At 36.3% G+C, this 17,500-nt stretch overlaps 3 protein-coding genes across 3 annotated transcripts in view; all 3 read right to left on the bottom strand.

The window, feature by feature from the left end:
• The window catches only part of LOC137656484 (uncharacterized), a 15,214-nt gene extending 5,484 nt beyond the window's left edge, over window positions 1-9,730 (bottom strand). The window contains exon 1 of the mRNA XM_068390659.1: window positions 9,692-9,730. Within this exon, the coding sequence (XP_068246760.1) occupies window positions 9,692-9,730 (39 nt within the window). The remainder of the gene's footprint in view (window positions 1-9,691) is intronic.
• Window positions 9,731-14,806: 5,076 nt separating this feature from the next.
• Window positions 14,807-16,130, bottom strand: LOC137656150 (venom protease-like). Its single transcript, XM_068390324.1, has 3 exons — window positions 15,905-16,130; window positions 15,072-15,192; window positions 14,807-14,917 (listed from the first exon to the last, which is right to left on the bottom strand). The coding sequence occupies exons 1-3, from the start codon at window positions 16,055-16,057 to the stop codon at window positions 14,877-14,879; spliced, it is 315 nt and encodes a 104-aa protein (XP_068246425.1). The 5' UTR covers window positions 16,058-16,130; the 3' UTR covers window positions 14,807-14,876.
• Window positions 16,131-16,664: 534 nt separating this feature from the next.
• Window positions 16,665-17,500, bottom strand: part of LOC137656483 (micronuclear linker histone polyprotein-like) — a 34,797-nt gene continuing 33,961 nt past the window's right edge. Inside the window, exons 19-20 of the mRNA XM_068390658.1 lie at window positions 17,029-17,113; window positions 16,665-16,877 (exon numbers count right to left, since the gene is read on the bottom strand). Coding sequence (XP_068246759.1) covers window positions 16,665-16,877; window positions 17,029-17,113 — 298 coding nt within the window. The remainder of the gene's footprint in view (window positions 16,878-17,028; window positions 17,114-17,500) is intronic.

Genomic DNA, 17,500 nt, shown 5'->3' with positions numbered 1-17,500 from the left:
CCCATCTCTCCTAAATTATTCGCAGCATGTCTAAAAGAAATGTTTAAGAATTTAAATTGGGAAAATATAGGAATTAATATTTAAGAGGAATACCTCAACAACCTAAGATTTACAGATGACATAGTTGTGTTTATTGAATCATCGGAGGAATTACAAAAGATGATGGAAGATTTGAATAGAGAAAGCAGAAATGTAGGACTAAAAATGAATATGAGTAAAACTAAGATAATGTTCAATGAAAATCCTGAGGCAACAAAAGAGAGTTATGGACGAGACTATGGAGACTGTTAATGAATATACGTACTTAGGACAGACAATTAGTGTTTCCCCAGGACACGAGACCGAAATTAATAGGATGTGCATGGGATGGAGAGCATTTGGTAACCAAAATGAGATTATGAAACGTAAAGGCCACTTTTTCTAAAAAGAAAAGTGTCTAATGAGATGGTCCTACCAATATTAACTTATGGATTAGAAACTTGGAGCCTTACTAAAGCCTTAGAACATAAGCTAGTTACAACTCAAAGAGGTATGGAAAGAATAATGACGGAAATTACACTAAGAGACAGAAAAAGAGCAACATGGATACGAGAGCAAACTAAAGTAGAGGATCTTCTAACAACTTGTCAATAGAAAGATGGACATGGACAGGGCATATAATGAGAATGAGAGACCATAGTTGGATATTAAGAATAACAGAATGGGTCCTTAGAGATTGTAAAAGAAGCAGAGGAAGGAAGAGAAGACGATGGATCGACGAACTATGGAAGTTTTAGGGCGTGATCTGGCACAGGAAGACCATAAACAGACACATGTGGAAGGACATGTCTGGGAAGTTTCAAAAGACACTACCTGTGGTTCACGGTGTCATAGGTTGATTTTAGGTCAGCAAATACTGCCCCTGTGATTTTTCCAAGCTCAAAACAATTCTTAATATACTGAGTAATGCTAAGTACCTGAGAACAGTAGGATCTTCCTGCCCTGAAACAAGCCTGATGTGGTGTCAGTTGTTTGACTGTGGGAGATATGTGGGCCATCATCAGCCGTTGGTTCAGATTGTATAAGATGTACAAGAGAGATACTGGCCGATAGCTATTTCGGATCATTGGGCCTTTGCCAGGCTTTAGTAAGGGGACAAATTTAGCTCTTCTCCATAGTTTTGGGATCTAGAATGTTCTTGCTCAGTTGTTAAGAAGTGTCAATAACCAGTTATCAACAACACAAGTCTGGTCTGCCGATTGAGGCCAGATAATTTTCAAAAGACCAGCCGCCTTTCTCAGAAATAACAACCTATGTTTTACACAATTTCCAGCTGCTTGAAGAGAAGAGTGAAAATTAATGTTTTCCTTACTCGGCGACAGGTCACATTAATGGTTGTTTTAGTTTTACATATTTTAGCAGCCAGCATATTTATTTAACTACCGGGGAAAATTAATCATAGGGGTAAAATGGCCATGTATATATACATATATATATATATATATATATATATATATATATATGTATATTTATATATATATATATATATATATATATATATATATATATATATATATATATATATATATATATTGTAATGGCCTCGTTGGACCACAACACACACTAGGTCTACAGGACCGTAAATAATCAAAATACCACAAATTTAGGTGTTCAAAAGGCAGCAATCCACTAAGGTGGAAGCAAGCCCAGGTTAATGCAGCACAAGAATAACTCAAGGGGGATAGCAAAACAATGAAAAAATCCAATATATATTATAATTCAATAAAATACAGAAAGTTATAACTAGACATCTTCATTAACATTAAATCACAAAATCACCTACTCAACATGTACCCAAATGATTAGGCAAAACATTCAACCTCTGAAGGAAGAAAGGGGGCCCAGAGAGGAATAAAAAATAACCAAAAGAAAGGAATAACCTGAATTTTACACTTTAAAGGATGATGATGAGACGATGAAGGTCTCCTCCCATAAGCACTCCAATAAAGGCAGAGGACAGCAAATCTCAATACAATTACTATAGAGCTCTATCAGAAAATTCATCTGACTACTGCAGCGCAGCCGTGATCCTAGTCATCTTGTTCATGATCATGGACGCCGTGATCCCAGTACTCTTGTTCAATACTTTATACAATAAATGGATGACACGCCTTACTGTCGCCAAGAGAGGCTCTCTAGCAAGTACTGCACTAGAGGCAATAATAAAATGGCGCAGGTCTGGAAAAACTGCCAGCTAAAGATATATATTTTCTCAGAAACTTGCTGTAAATCCGAGAGAGATAGCAGGCTCAAAAGTTAGGGTGCAGATACCAACTGCCTGCAGCTTGGAAATCAGGTTTCAAGTCAACTAAGCAGAGCCAAAATATGGAGGGGAGAAACAGGAAGGATTAGTCAATAAGACTACACAAAAATACCACTGGAGTGAGGAGATCCCTAATAACAAGAAGGCGAATTAACAATGAACTTAACAGCCTTCAGAAATGAAAGAGGAACTTAAAAGCTAACTTAAGTAAGCTAATACATTATAAGAATCCTAAGGCTTACTTACGACACACACACACACACACACACACACATATATATATATATATATATATATATATATATATATATATAAAGATATATATATATATATATATATATATATATATATATATATATATATATGATTTCAGGTGAACTATTATTATCATTATTACTAGCCAAGCTACAACCCTAGTTGGAGAAGCAAGATGCTATAAACACAAGGGCTCCAACGGGGAAAAAAGCCCAGTGAGGAAAGGAAACAAGGAAATAAATAAATGATGAGAAAAAATTGACCATAAATCGTTCTAAACACAGTAACAACGCAAAACAGATATGTCATATATAAACTATAACAAGACTTATGTCAGCCTGTTCAACAAAAAGACATTTGCTGCAACTTTGAAGTTTTGAAGTTCTACTGATTCAAATACCCGATTTAGAAGATCATTCAACAACTTGGACACAGCTGAAATAAAACTACTAGAATACTGTGTAGTATTGAGCCTCATGATGGACAAGGCCTGACTATTAGAATTAACTGCCTGCCTAGTATTACGAACAGGATGGAACTGTCCTGGAAGATATGAACGTAAAGGATGGTCAGAATTATGAAAAATCTTATGCAATATGCATAATGGGCTAATTGAACGGTGGTGCCAAAGATTGATATCTAAATCAGGAATAAGAAATTTAATAGACCATAAGTTTCTCTCGAGCAAATTAAGATGAGAATCAGCATCTGAAGACCAGATACAAGAACAATACTCCAAACAAGGTACAATGAAAGAATTAAAACACTTCTTCAGAATAGATAGATCGCCGAAAATCTTAAAGGATTTTCTCAATAAGCAGATTTTTTGTGCAATTGAAGAAGACAAACTTATGTGTTACTCAAAAGTAAATTTGCTGTCGAGAATCACGCCTAAAATTTTAAAAGAATCATACAAAGTTAAAGAAAAAATATCAATGCTGAGATCCAGATGTTGAGGAGCCACTTTCCTTGACCTACTTAAAATCATACTTTGAGGATTCAACATCATACCCCATAACTTGCACCATGCACTAATTTTAGCTAGATCTCTATTAAGGGATTCACCAACCCCAGGTCTACATTCAGGGGATGGAATTGATGCAAAGAGAGTAGCATCATCTGCATATGCAACAAGCTTGTTTTTTTGTTTTTTTTAAGGCCAAACCCCATGTCATGGGTATATAGCATGAAAAGTAATTGCCCAAGAACACTAGCCTGTGGAACACCAGATATCACATTCCTATACTCACTATGGTGCCTATCAACAACAACTCTTTGAGATCGGTTACTTAAAAATTCAATAATAATGCGAAGAAAGCACTAAAATCAAGGCCAATCATACGAACTTCCTGACCACAATCAAGGGATTTCTGTACAGCATTGGAGATTGTAAGAAGGGCATCACATGCTCCAAGGCCTTTACGAAAACCTAATTACAAACTAGGGAATAGATGATTACCTTCAGCAAACCTTTTAAGACGTTTTGCCAGAAGACGTTCAAAAACTTTAGATAACATGGGAGTTATGGAAATTGGGCGGTAATCAGTTGGACTTGAGCTACCACAAACACATTTACATAGACGAGTAACATTACCAATTTTCCAGCAAGTGCTAAAAGCTCCTCTTCTTGCTAGCTTCCTCAAAAGAACAGATAACTTTTGAGCTAAGAAATCTGCAGTCTTTATAAAAAACAAAGGAAAATTACTATTTGGGTCTACACATCCATGAGCATCAAGGTCCACCAACAGAGCTTTAATTTCACAAGATCGAAAAGCTAAACTAGTTAGTTTAGTCTCAGGAAAACAGGAATCAGGAAGTTCGAGTTTTTCATTACTCTGTTTACTGTCAAACGCATCAGCCAAAAGTGTTGGCTTTTCCTTTAGACAGTGAGTGACTGAGCCATCTGGTTTAAGTAAAGGAGGAACTGTTGCATCTACACTAAAGAGTGCAGATTTAAGGTTAGACCACCATTTATGTTCCTGAGTTGTACCAGAAAGGGTTTCTTTTATGGTTAAATTGTATTCCTTTTCAGTTGAAGCATAAACTCTCTGAGCAAAAGCTTTAAGCTAAGTATAGTTATTCTAGGTCAAATCTGATCTGTTACCCTTCCAATGATGATAGGCCTCCTGGTTCTCTAAATAAGCACGTTTACAATCATCACTGAACCACGGTTTGTCCTTCACTCAGTACCTTAGCACACGAGAAGGGATACGCCTATCAATTATGTTGACTAGATTCTCATTCAAAGGGAAAACAGTACTATATAATTGTGACCAATTCAAGCCCAAAAGATCATGTCTGCTTGAGATTTCATATAAATTTTACATTAGTATGATACATCAGGGACAGGCTGCTCAGTCTTCACTGCTAATGAAATCAAGGCATAATCAGATGTCCCGACTGGAGAACCAACCTTACTTGTTATAACGCCAGGGGAGTCAGTGTATATGAGGTCCAAGTAATTACAAGACCCATGAGTAGCTTCACTTATGATTTGCTCACAGCCTGATTCAGAGGCAAAGTCTAAAGCTCTTTAAGCCATGGCGATCGGTAGAAGAAACAGACTTAACCACTCCCTATAGTAAGCATTGAAATCACCAACAAAGACAAAAGAAGCCTTTCTATCATCTTCTTGTATCCTAGCCATAATGATAAGAAGACAATCGAAGATAGAATCCTCCATGTCTGGATTCCGGTAGATCGAACATAGATTGAAGTTGTTATGCCTGCCATAAACTTTCATTACCTGAATCTCATGACATCCACATTCATAGCAGGACTTATGAGAAGCAGGGTACTCAGTCCTAATATACACCGTCATTCCCCTGGCCCTAGGGATGGCATCACGTTTCAACATTATTGGCTTCTTAAAACCAATAATAAGGAGCTCAGATGAGTGCCTCATATTAGAAACTAAAGTTTCTGTGCACAAAAGAATATCACTGTCTGGACGCAACTGTAATGTCTTGAATATTTGCATGAAGACCACGAATATTGTAATACAATTGACGACATTGACGAAGTCTAGGACGTACTGTTCCCGGATTTCGCTTAAAGTCTCCTGACATCATAAGAATTAATGGTAAGAAAAAAGAGATATCATACTTAAAAACTAGATTAACATGAATTATAACAAAAACAATATGTACAGAAATATGATTAAATTGATTGATCAAACCCATAGACTATAGAAAAAATGTCGGAAAAACTTGTCAACATGGAGGAGCCGATACACCATGCAAGGCTATATACCCTCCAGGATAGCCACTTCAACTGAAGGGAGGACAGTAAGGATGGTTTGAGAAGAAAAAGAATCAGATAAGGAAAAGACAACCTCTTGATAAACCACCAGGCATCCATGGCCCTTCTATTAAGCCTGCCCAACACACCATTTCAAAAGAACAAGAGGAAGAAAAAAAATAAGATAGAATAGTGTGCCCGAGTGTACCCTCAAGCAAGAGAATTCTAACCCAAGACAGTGGAAGACCATGGTACAGAAGCTATGGCACTACCCAAGACTAGAGAACAATGGTTTCATTTTGGAGTGCCCTTCTCCTAGAGGAGCTGCTTACCATAACTAAAGAGTCTTTTCTACACTTACCAAGAGGAAAGTACACTGAGCAATTACAGTACAGTAATTAGCCCTTTGGGTGAAGAAGTTTTTGGTAATCTCATTGTTGTCAGGTGTATGAGGAAAGACGAGAATCTGTAAAGAATAGGCCAGACCATTCGGTGTATGTGTAGGCAAAGAAAAAATGAGCTGTAGCCAAAGAGAGGAATCCAATGCATTACTGTCTGGCCAGTCTAAGGATCCAAATACTCGAGAAAACAATTGCTCGAAAAATTATTCTTCGAACTATCTATTCCTAGAAAGACAGATTGCTCGAAAACCGATATTCCTCCTTTAAACTACTCGAAGTCCGATTCAGCACCATTCATTATCTTAACCGTTAATAACTTTTTTTTCTGAACCTTATTTTTAGTTTTTGTTTCTTTTTCATCATTATTTCTGGAAACCTCCAACCATCAAGATAGATTTACATAAGCAAAACAGGAAAGAAGAAATTTTGTTTTGGTGGCTACCTTTACATTATAGATAAATCAGTGAGCAATAAGATATATTGGAAATGTGAAATGTCAAAGAAATATTTGTATGTGTATTTAGTTTGCATATTTGTAGATGGTAACATCACGAAACAAAGTGGAAATCATAATCATGCAGGAAATGCTTGTGGAATTGAAGCTTCTGGAGTAGTAAAGAAGGTGAAAGAACATGCGTCCAATAGTCGGGATACACCGAAATACAGTATATTGTATTATGTACCTCAATGGAATTAAGTGGTGCTGCAACTGTGAAGCTCCCTTTTTCAGTAGACAATATGAAAGTAACCATCAGCAATACACGTTAAAAAAAGTGTTGGCCATGCCTTGCCTAATAGTTTTCTCGGTCTTGATATCCCTGAACAATTTACGAGAAGCAACAAAGGAGATTCATTTCTTATCTATGACTCTGGTCCCACAAATGGGCGTATATTAGTTTTTTGCATCCCAAAAGAATCTATATCTTAATCGGATATAGGGTTGTTGTGGCCTGATTGGTAACGTCTCTGCCTGGTGCTTGCCAGTCTGGGGTTCCAGTCCTGCTCAGACTCGTTAGCGCAATTAGTGTCTGCAGCCTTACCATCCTTGTGAGCTAAGGTTGGGGGATTTGGGGGAGCCTATAGGTCTATCTGTTTAGTCATCAGCAGCCACTTCCTGGCCCTCCCTGGTCCTAGCTTGGGTGGAGAAGAGTCTTGGGCGCTGATCATATAATATATGGTCAGTCTCTAGAGCATTGTCCTGCTTGCTAGGGCAATGTTACTGTCCCTTGCCCCTGCCATTCATGAGTGACCTTTAAAACCTTTAAATGGTATTCTGGAGGAACTTTTAAAACTATTCCCTCGATATTTGCTCAACTGTATACAATTCATGGCGTGAAATCAGGTAAAATTATGCCTCTTGTATATGCACTGTTACCTAATGAAACTGAAGTAACCAATAGGAAGTTCCTGGTGACTTTAAAAGAAGAAATGCCTATGTTCCAGCCTTTGATATTAATGATTGATTTTGAAATGGCCATAGTTAAGGTAATAGAACAAGAATTTCCAATGTTTAAGAGTCGAAAACAAAATGCTCGAAAGCCTTTGGTTTCGAGTAATCTACCTTTCCAGGAATTGAAAGTTCGAGAAATAATTTTTTGAGCAATTGATCTTGAGGATTTTGTTTTCGAGAAGTTTACATGACACCTGTATATATATATATATATATATATATATATATATATATATATATATATATATATATATATGTGTGTGTGTAAATATCTATATACAATATGTATGTTAATTCATATATACATATATATGTGTGTATGTATATATATATATATATATATATATATATATATATATATATATATATATATATATATATATATATATATATATATATATGTATGTATATATAAATATACAGTACATATATATACATATATATATTTGAAGATAAAGATGAAAGTGTCTGGTTTCAGTTCCGGTATCATCACAATAGATGCGCATCAGAACGTCAGCTGCACAAGCCCAACCCCCAATTGGTGCCTAGCCACAGCAGTGCTCTCCCCAGTAAACAGTTTGAACTCACAGATCTGTGCTGGGATCGATCTGATGCCAAGCACATGTAAGGTTAACACGTCACCACGGTACTAGCCGGGAAGCTAGCAATTCTAACCCTGATACATGGGTATCTGACCTGTAGCAACTAGTCAGAGATTTGATAAATATCTATTTCAGGTTCTCCGTGTCCACCTTTGGCACCAAATATGTAAACATACAAAGGCAAGTCACCTCACGTCACCCGGCAATTGTACTCAAATGAAGATGTAGTAGGTCAGTGTGCCATGGGATTCTTTAGCTTGTAACCAATGTCTAGGACTGTGGTCCTCAATTAGTATTATTTCCAACCTGCATTTCAACTTAGTTGTGTGATTATTTGTTAAACCTTGGTTATTTAAGGTGAATACTCATTGTTTATGTATACTGAGGTATCCTCTTAATGGTTCATGTGCCCTACAGATCAATGTATCCCAAACCATTCTAAATAATGTAAATTATCTATATATTTCTTCATTGTTACGAGCATATGGAGTGAGACCTTGAAGGTTTACCGTACTTATATTAAATTTGAATTTTTTTTTATTCCAAAGCTCTGTTACAATCAGTATTGTGGGTTGTAATCTCCTGAAAAAAAAAAAAAACAAGTAAAACTAGAAGATCTTCAAGGACCTGAAGGTGAACACGGAAGTAAATGGATGTTTAGTATTGAGGGTAGCTTATATGGATATATATATATATATATATATATATATATATATATATATATATATATATATATATATATATTGTATATACAACAGCAAAAGGCATATGAATAATTCTGAGGAACATGCTGTAAAAAGTGCTTCGTCAATTTAATAAAATCTTAACGATGAATATCCAGAAAATGCTTAGGAACTTTCGTGGTCACTTTCTCATCTTCCAATTTTAACGTGAAATTAAACCTAAATTTGTAAACAGTAAAGATTTTCTTATATCAAGTAGGCTTCTGATTAGTTCCTGTTATTGTACATTTAACTTACAGAAGAATTTTTATTCAATAAATCGTTTTAGGAATTTTGTAAATCTGACCAATGATACTTCATTATTTAATGAAATTCGATTCTTCTAGGTTGTAATTATCTGTCCCTTTCATGGCTATATAAATACTTGTATTACAAAAGACACATGTAATCCAAGAGGGTTTAAAGCCCCAGTATTCAGTTCTACATTTTCTTTCCATTGGACCTACTAAAACAACCAGTTTGAATGACACAGTTCACCATAATGTGTGAGTGTGAGAGATGTTATCCTTACCGATGTGAAGAAGGCACTGATCATGGTACTCCTGCCTATGGGAGTTCACCAAACAACGTCATGTGCAACAAGGTCTAAAAGCTCGACCTCCTTGTAACTCACCTTACTCTTCTTCCATCTTGGGTCTGACTAGCTTATGATTTACAATTAAATAATATTAGTAGATTATCTATATTTGGTGTCTTACATGTTGCATGTGTTGCATAATTGTGTTGGGAACAGTCATTATTATATAACAGCCAGGAATTGATAACATGTCGCAGACTAAGCAGACCACCAGGTCGTACGACAAAGATCCAAAACAACCCACGCCTTTCGTCAGACAACTTAAGTCCTCTCCTGGGGGAATTCGCTAAGATTAGGTTGTTCAGACAATAACAGTAAAAGCAGGAGGGTACATTTTGCCAATAGAAAGTCATGAGACAGTAAGTGCTTTTGCGGGCTCAGAGAGACATTTAGATAAGGTAACAGCTACACCTGAGAGAGAAGTGTTGTCTACCCAGACACGTACAAGCATATCAGTGACATTGTGCAGCCCTCTTCCATAAGGAACCAAGGCCGTTGGTAAACCCCATACAATTGGACCCATATGATTTTAGAGAGCTTATTGGAAATAAAAGAGAACAGAGCTGATATAACGATAGTTAATTTGTCAAATAAAAGAGTTTTGTTAGGAAGTGATTCTGTGTGTGAATTAGAATTATGTGAAATTGCTAATAATGGGATGTTGGGAGCCACAACTTCAGCCTGCACAGATGAACGCACTCAAAATTTGATTATGCAAGCGCGAAAACTATGTCCGTCAGAATATCAACCTGTAGTTAGTGACATTCTCAATAATTATTCCGATGTAATTGCAATTGGAGATGAGCCACCAGGGAGGATTGATCAAATTCCCTTTAGCATTGATACTGTGTAGGCAGAGCCGATTAGGTCAAGGCCTTATAAGGTACCCATTCATTTCCAGGGAGAGATAGAAAGGGAAATTAATAAATTAAGGGAACTAGGGATAATCAAGGAGAGCGAATGCCGCTGGCCTTCTCCAATTGTAGCTTATAGGAAAAAGGATGGCTCGGTAAGATTGTGTGTTGATTATAGAAAGTTGAATGCATTCACTAAGGATAATGCATTTCCATTGCCCTCGATCAAAGAATTTCTTATGAAATTACGGGATAGTAAATATTTTACAACTGTTGATTTTAAATCTGGATATTATCAAATACCCATTCAGGAAGACAGTAAATTTAAAATGGCATTCATAGCTAACGACCAACTATTTCAGTTTAATTTTCTTCCTTTTGGTATTAAAAATGCTCCAAGTCATTTCTCTAGAGTAATGAAGGTGGTTTTGTCTCCCTTAATTGGCCATAATGTTCTGATTTATTTAGACGATATCATAATTACAAGAAAAATGGCCGAAGAACATAATAATAATATTCGAAGTTTTAAAACCATTGCAACGTAATGGTATGAAAATAAATTTGTCAAAGTGCAAATTTTTCTGTAAACAGGTCGAATTTTTAGGTCAAGTAATAGCACCAGAAGGTATCCAACCCGGCCCCAGTAAAGTAGCGGCTATTAGAGATTTTCCCAGGCCACGTAACTTAAAGGAAGTAGCTGGGTTCCTTGGGTTCGCTGGGTATTACCGTAAATTCATGTGAGGTTGTCAAGAGACAGTGAGACCCCTAGATGCTTTAAAGAAACAAAAAGTAATATATTGGGGAGGGGAAGAAGAAAGGGCCTTTAACCATTTAAAAGCTGCCTTAACTAGCAATGAATTACTCGCATATCCTAGATTTGATCGCCCGTTTTTAGTGACAACAGATGCGAGTAGCGTAGCTATTGGTGGGGTAGTTTCTGAACGAGATGATAAAGGCAGAGAGTGATCCATTTGTTTTGCTTCCCGGGCATTAAAAGGGGCAGAAAAGAATTATAGTACATTCGATAGAGAGGCTTTGGCTATTCTTTGGATTCTTGAGAAGCATCAGTTCTTTTTATTAGGTCAGTCAATTGAGTTGCAAAGTGATCATCGCCCCTTACGTGATTTGTATTATAAAAATTATTTGACCTCTCGACAAGCGAGATGGATTGAGAGATTGTTATAGTTTAATATAAAGGGTTTCCACCACATAGAAGGTAAAGCTAACAAGGTAGCTGATGCTCTCTCTAGAGGTGCAGTAATAGGAGTAACGACTAGGGCACAAAAGAGGAACGAAGAACATAACCAAAATATTGAAGACCCCATGAAAATAGAAAAAATAGAGAACGGAATGTAAATTCTCCTGAGGAACAAACAGAATATAGTAGAGGAGAGAGAAAGAGGGAAAGAGTTGATGATGTAAGGGAGAGAGAGAGAGAGAGAGAGAGAGAGATGAGCGTTGAAGGTGAATATATGTGGGTGGCCGAGGACATGGTCAGGGGTGTTCAGAATGAATGCCCTGATGATGCAAGTTTGATTGACTTGGGAGGTTGGGGCATAAAAAAAAGTCCTAAAGGGACAGAAAAAAAGAGGAAAGGATGGAAAGAGTGCGAGCAGTGACTAAAGGGGAATCGAAGAGTTATCCGTCATTTCTGAATGTGCCTCGTGAGAATTTTTATATAGAAAATGATATCTTATATTGTGCTTACGAGAAGGGGGGAGGGGAACTTTGTGCACGGGTAGTTCTTCCTCCCTCTTTAATTAACTGTGCCATCCACATTGTATATGAGAGTCCGTATGCAGGGCATTTAGGGATTGATAGAACATTAAGGAGAGCATGTGAATCCTTCTTTTAGTTAGGAATGAAAAAATCTATAGAGAATTTTATAAAAGGTTGTTATGCTTGTAACTGTTTCAAAGAATATAAGAACACTGTAGTGGAAGCGAGAAAGTGGCTTGTGATTCCTATTAAATTTTATAGAGTGCACATGGATGTGGTAGAACCATTTCCCACCGGTTTAACACAACATAAGTATATATGTGTATTTGTGTATGCATTTCCTCGGTACACTCATACTTACGCAATGCTAGATAAATCTGTGAATTCTTTAACCCAGGCGCTGTGCTCTTTCATTACTAGGTTTGGTTGCCCGAAAATATTGATAAGTGATAATGTTCTCGAGTTTATAAATAAGGTGGTGAAACCGGTCACGGACTTGATGACAATTGAACACTTTTCTGTGGCTTAGTGGAATCGCAAAATAGGGAAGTAGTGCGAATTTTATGTTACTTAGTGGCTGATGACCCCCTTCATTGGCACGCCATGCATCCTACAGCTGAGCTAGCTTTGAACATTGCATATAATACTTCGCTCAGGGACATGCCTTTCTCTTTAGTGTATGGACAGGATCCTGTGTTACCATATACGGTCCTCATTAATTTGCAACAATTGCCAAATTATTCAACTGAGCAATACCATGTATATTCATTAAATATATTGAGGAGAGTAATGAACACCACTGAAAGGTTTTTGAAAAGAGCTAATGAAAAACACACCTCAAAGTATGATGGTCAGTTCAAAACCGCACCGATAAAAGTATTTGTGGCCGATCGTGTGTATTTGAAACGATTACAACCTGGGAAACACAAACTGGAGCCAGCGTATTTGTGTCCCTACCAAGTAAGGATGGTTAAATCTAACACAGTTATGATACAAAGCATTATGAATGGCGCAGTGTCTGAACATCATCAGGCACACATACAAGTGGTGCCTGAAGAGGTAGTTTTCAAAAGTGTTCCTCCTTACCACTGCATACGTGACATTCCTCGAGTTGATGAGTATGATTTTTATTTTTCCTTTGCTCTTGTTGTTGTTTGAACAGACCTCATTTCTTCTTTTGACATTTTTTTTTTTTTTAAATAAACTTGATGATAACAATGTGTTCTTATGTTGATGTTTAATGTATATGTAAAGTGTTGTGGTAATTTTGCTGAGTGTGGCAATACGTATGACAACCTGTTTAGTGAATCTAAAAACAATCAAGAAGTTAAATAGGTCAATTAAGATCCGTCAGGCAGATGCTGTATTATTCATGTATTTATATGATTCCTGGTTGCTGGGGCCGGCGCAGTTCCCGGATGGTAAGTGGCTGCGGGATTAAAGTTCAGCCTTGAGGATAGGCAATGTTAGAGAATGTGTAGATGTGAATACCTTATACTTAATGTTATAAGAGAAGGGTGGGAAGATGAATGATTTTCTCGGGAAAACGGTAAGTGGTCACCAGGTGATAGTTGCAATTGCTAGTGTAGTAATGATTTGAATTAATGGCGAAACGGTGGTGGTGAGTTGTGTTGCAAAATTGTGCTGTAAACCCGGACAAGTAAAATCGAGGGATGAAGGAATATATATTCCTACCCCAGTCCCGCACGAAAAACCCGTATTGCCTGCAACCAGAGGGAAGTTATTGATGAGGTTGTGTAAAACTGATGTCGTTATGTTCTTTTTCACTTTGGGTATTCTGTATTTTAGTTGCAGAGGTCTTTAGAAGAAATGAGTGGAATTATTCTTACAGTATTGTGTACATTTTTATATGTAATATTTCATTTTTAATTTTTCTTCTTGTGGGTGTCTTATTTTTTGTGGGGTGATTTCTACGTTTATATATTTTATGTTGCATTTCGTTTTAGTACATGCCATGCCTATTCCGGGTCGGAGTGTCCTCCATATATCTTAGACTAGTGAGGGAGAGTGCGCACCTCCTCCCGGAGTGAGGATCTTGGGGGTGGGGAGTAATGTCCTAATTCTTGTATGTAGATATGTGTTGTACATCAAGGTAAATGAACTCTATAATCATGAGAATTCCACAAAAACCTATAACTTAGCATGATGTTGTAGCAAGATTGCATTTTGACAGCGAGGGGAGTTTAGTTGCCTTTGTGCGCTCGAGTAGACAAGGCTCTCGTACTTGAGAGAGTGATAGCAGTGTACAAAATAGTGTACTAAAGAACCTTTTTGTTATAAAGAGAAAAAAACCCATATTCCGACGTCTCATTATCCGTCTACATGTGTATGTATATATATGTATGTATATATATATATATATATATATATATATATATATATATATATATATATATATATATATATATATATATATATATATATATATATATATATATATATATATATATATATATATATATACATGTGTGTGTGTAGTGTGTGTGTGCGCATGTGTTTGTACACTGAAGTTCATAAAGCTAACTTTCCGATGCCACTGCGATTGTTGTATTTTAAATGTTTTTTAGGTAATTATGGACAAATAACCGGATCAAAACCTTAAAGAATTTATTACTTAGAATCAAGTTTTCTTATCAGAAAATTTCCATCAAAACTCATCAATGCTGACAATGCAGTAGTAGTAGTGATTTGCCTTTGAAACAGCTCTCCAATTCATGCCAAATCCATATGGGTTCTGATCCAATCCAAGTAACCTAAAGGAACAAAAGAAAATATTGCCATGAATATTTTTTCTTATTTGTAGAATGTTAGTAGATAAGTTTTCAAAATGTTTGCTAATATATTTTTGAAAGAAAATTGAATAACGTTGAAACTTTCAATAAATAAATAGATTTGGAGGTAACTCACTTGTGACTCGTACGTAAACGTCTGGATAAGATGGACCGCAACCTTCAATACCGAAGGAAACTATTCCGATTTGTTCCGTAAAAGTTTTCTGTTGATACATCAATGGCCCTCCCGAATCTCCCTGTAATGGAAGATAATCCTTTAATATTTAATCTGCTGGATTTTCTTTATAAACTCATGACATCCATCATCCAAGTACATAACACCCAAGTACAAATATAGGCTTTGTTAAAATTTTATAAAGTTGCAATCTACTGGAATTTTTAAAAGTAAGATGCCACTTTCTCAAAAAAGAAAAGGATTTAATGAGATGGACCTACCAGTATTAACTTATGCATCAGAAACTTGGTACCCTACTAAAGTCTTAGAACATCAGCTACTCACAGATCAAAGAGCACTGGAAAGAATAATGATGGGAATAACACGAAGAGACAGAAAATCGCAACATGGATCCGGGAACAAACTAAAGTAGAGGAAATTCAAACAACATGGACATGGACAGGATATATAAGGAAATGGACATGGGAAGGACATAAAATGAGAATGACAGATAATTGATGGACATTAACAATAACAGAATGGGTCCCTAGACATTGTAAAAGAAGAAGAAGAAGGAAGAAAAGATGAAGGATTGACGAACTAAGAAAGTTTGCGGTTGTGGACTGGCATAGAAACACACACACACAAAAAAATGTAAGTAGAAGGATATGTTTGAGGCCGTATTCCTCCAGTGGACTATATGGCGGATGATGATGATGATGATGATGATGGTGACACTCAACTGAGACTTTTACGAAGTAGGTTAGTTATGAGTTAAGAATCGACAGTCTTACCCTACAACTGATGCCTGGTGCCTGGTTGTTGGAAACAGTACATATCATCTTATCACTGATGTCTTGAGGATGAGGGTATTTCTTCTTGCATTCTTCAACCGTCACTGTTGTCATCCCAACTTCTAGGAGAACAGGTGAGGACGAGTTATCCATATCTAAGTGAAGAAGGGTAAACTTTAGGAGGTTTCCAAGTAAAAAAGACTTTACCTCACTTTTATATATCTCATTTCCATGTTCCTTATTTTCCATCACAAACTAAGTCTGATATCTGAACCATAGTCCATATTAGGACAAGGTTCTTCTTAAGTTTTAAAGGGTTTCAGAAAATACTGTGATTGGTATGCAACCCTAACAGTGATAACTGTACTTAATCATCTCCTAGGAAAATAATAAAACTTTCTCTTCCATAATCTTGAATAGTTATTAATTAGAACACCATCCAAAATAATCAATATATATTTTTGTGGAATTACAATACGATGCTGTGGGAGCAAAACATGATCCCATATTGGTTTTTAAGCTGTCATGATAAGTGTTGCTAATATATTTCATAAATTGGTGTAAAATTAAGTAGATTTGTTCAGTTCTAGGTTTCTTAAAATTATAATGGAGTAGACTTTTCATTTGGCGGTTAATGTATTTGTGTCGTTGTTAGCTGATCTGATTTGATTATGCCTTTTAGGAGTAACCAATATACAGCTAAAAGGATGTTAATCTCAGAGTATATAGAAAGGAAATCTACGATCAGCTACCTATTTCGTCACATCATAATACAAACAACACACTCACCCCCAATAGTCATTCCCCATCCGCAAACTGTGGCCTTTACATTGTCGTAGCTATAAAGAGAATTGAAAGGAAGGCAGATAGGCGAGATGGTGTTGTCGACGTCGAAGTGAATAGGATCAGCTACTTTGATGATGGCAATGTCATTTGATGTGGTTCTGTTATTGTACTGCTCATGCAGTATTATCTGTTGAAGGATTAGAGTTGGATGGTATTATTGGAAGCTTTTCAAAGTGAGATTGAGCCTCTGTGTTCAGTAATACAGTTTAGTGTGATTGAAGTATTGCCTACTTAATAATTAAGAAGAAAAAGGAAGAAGAAGAATGGTCGAAATTTACCTTATCAATCTTGAGATACTTGGCTGTATCCGATGTCTTTCTGAAGTCATGCATTCCGACGACGGCCCGTGCTTCAGAATAATCGCTGTCCGAGATGACAATCAATTAATAAAAATGTAAATAAATGAATGAAGAGCTGGTCAAAGTGGAATATTATATGGTTATCTTTCAAGTTTCTTTATCTTGCAATGTGAAAAAGATAGTCATATTTGGTGATATTCACAAATAGATAAAAATCATATGTGTCAAAACTTCAGCATAAATGAAAGCTCTTCAAAGCTTATGGATAGATTAATCTTATGTTAGAACACTTTAAGATATCTATACGGGAAGTACAGCAATCTAAAAGTACATAGAGAGGGCCTAATAACTGATTTGATAATCGATACAGGAGATTTTATAGTACTGAAAATGGTTGAACTTTACACAAAATGTCTGCAAGAATGTTTTATGCCTACAGTTTGGAAAATAA

The sequence above is a fragment of the Palaemon carinicauda genome, chromosome 17 (assembly GCF_036898095.1).
Source record: "Palaemon carinicauda isolate YSFRI2023 chromosome 17, ASM3689809v2, whole genome shotgun sequence".
In the NCBI taxonomy this organism is placed as follows: domain Eukaryota; kingdom Metazoa; phylum Arthropoda; class Malacostraca; order Decapoda; family Palaemonidae; genus Palaemon; species Palaemon carinicauda.
Note: the sequence above shows the minus strand (reverse complement) of the source record. Positions and strands in the feature narration are given on the sequence as shown.

Bases quoted from the DNA above. Each gene is read 5' to 3' on its own strand.
- LOC137656150 (XM_068390324.1), bottom strand. From the start codon at position 16,057: ATGGATAACTCGTCCTCACCTGTTCTCCTAGAAGTTGGGATGACAACA. The intron at 15,193-15,904 runs GTAAGACTGTCG...CTTCCATTACAG, and splicing joins CACCAGGCATCAGTTGTAGG to GGAGATTCGGGAGGGCCATT. The intron at 14,918-15,071 runs GTGAGTTACCTC...TTGTTCCTTTAG, and splicing joins CGTTTACGTACGAGTCACAA to GTTACTTGGATTGGATCAGA.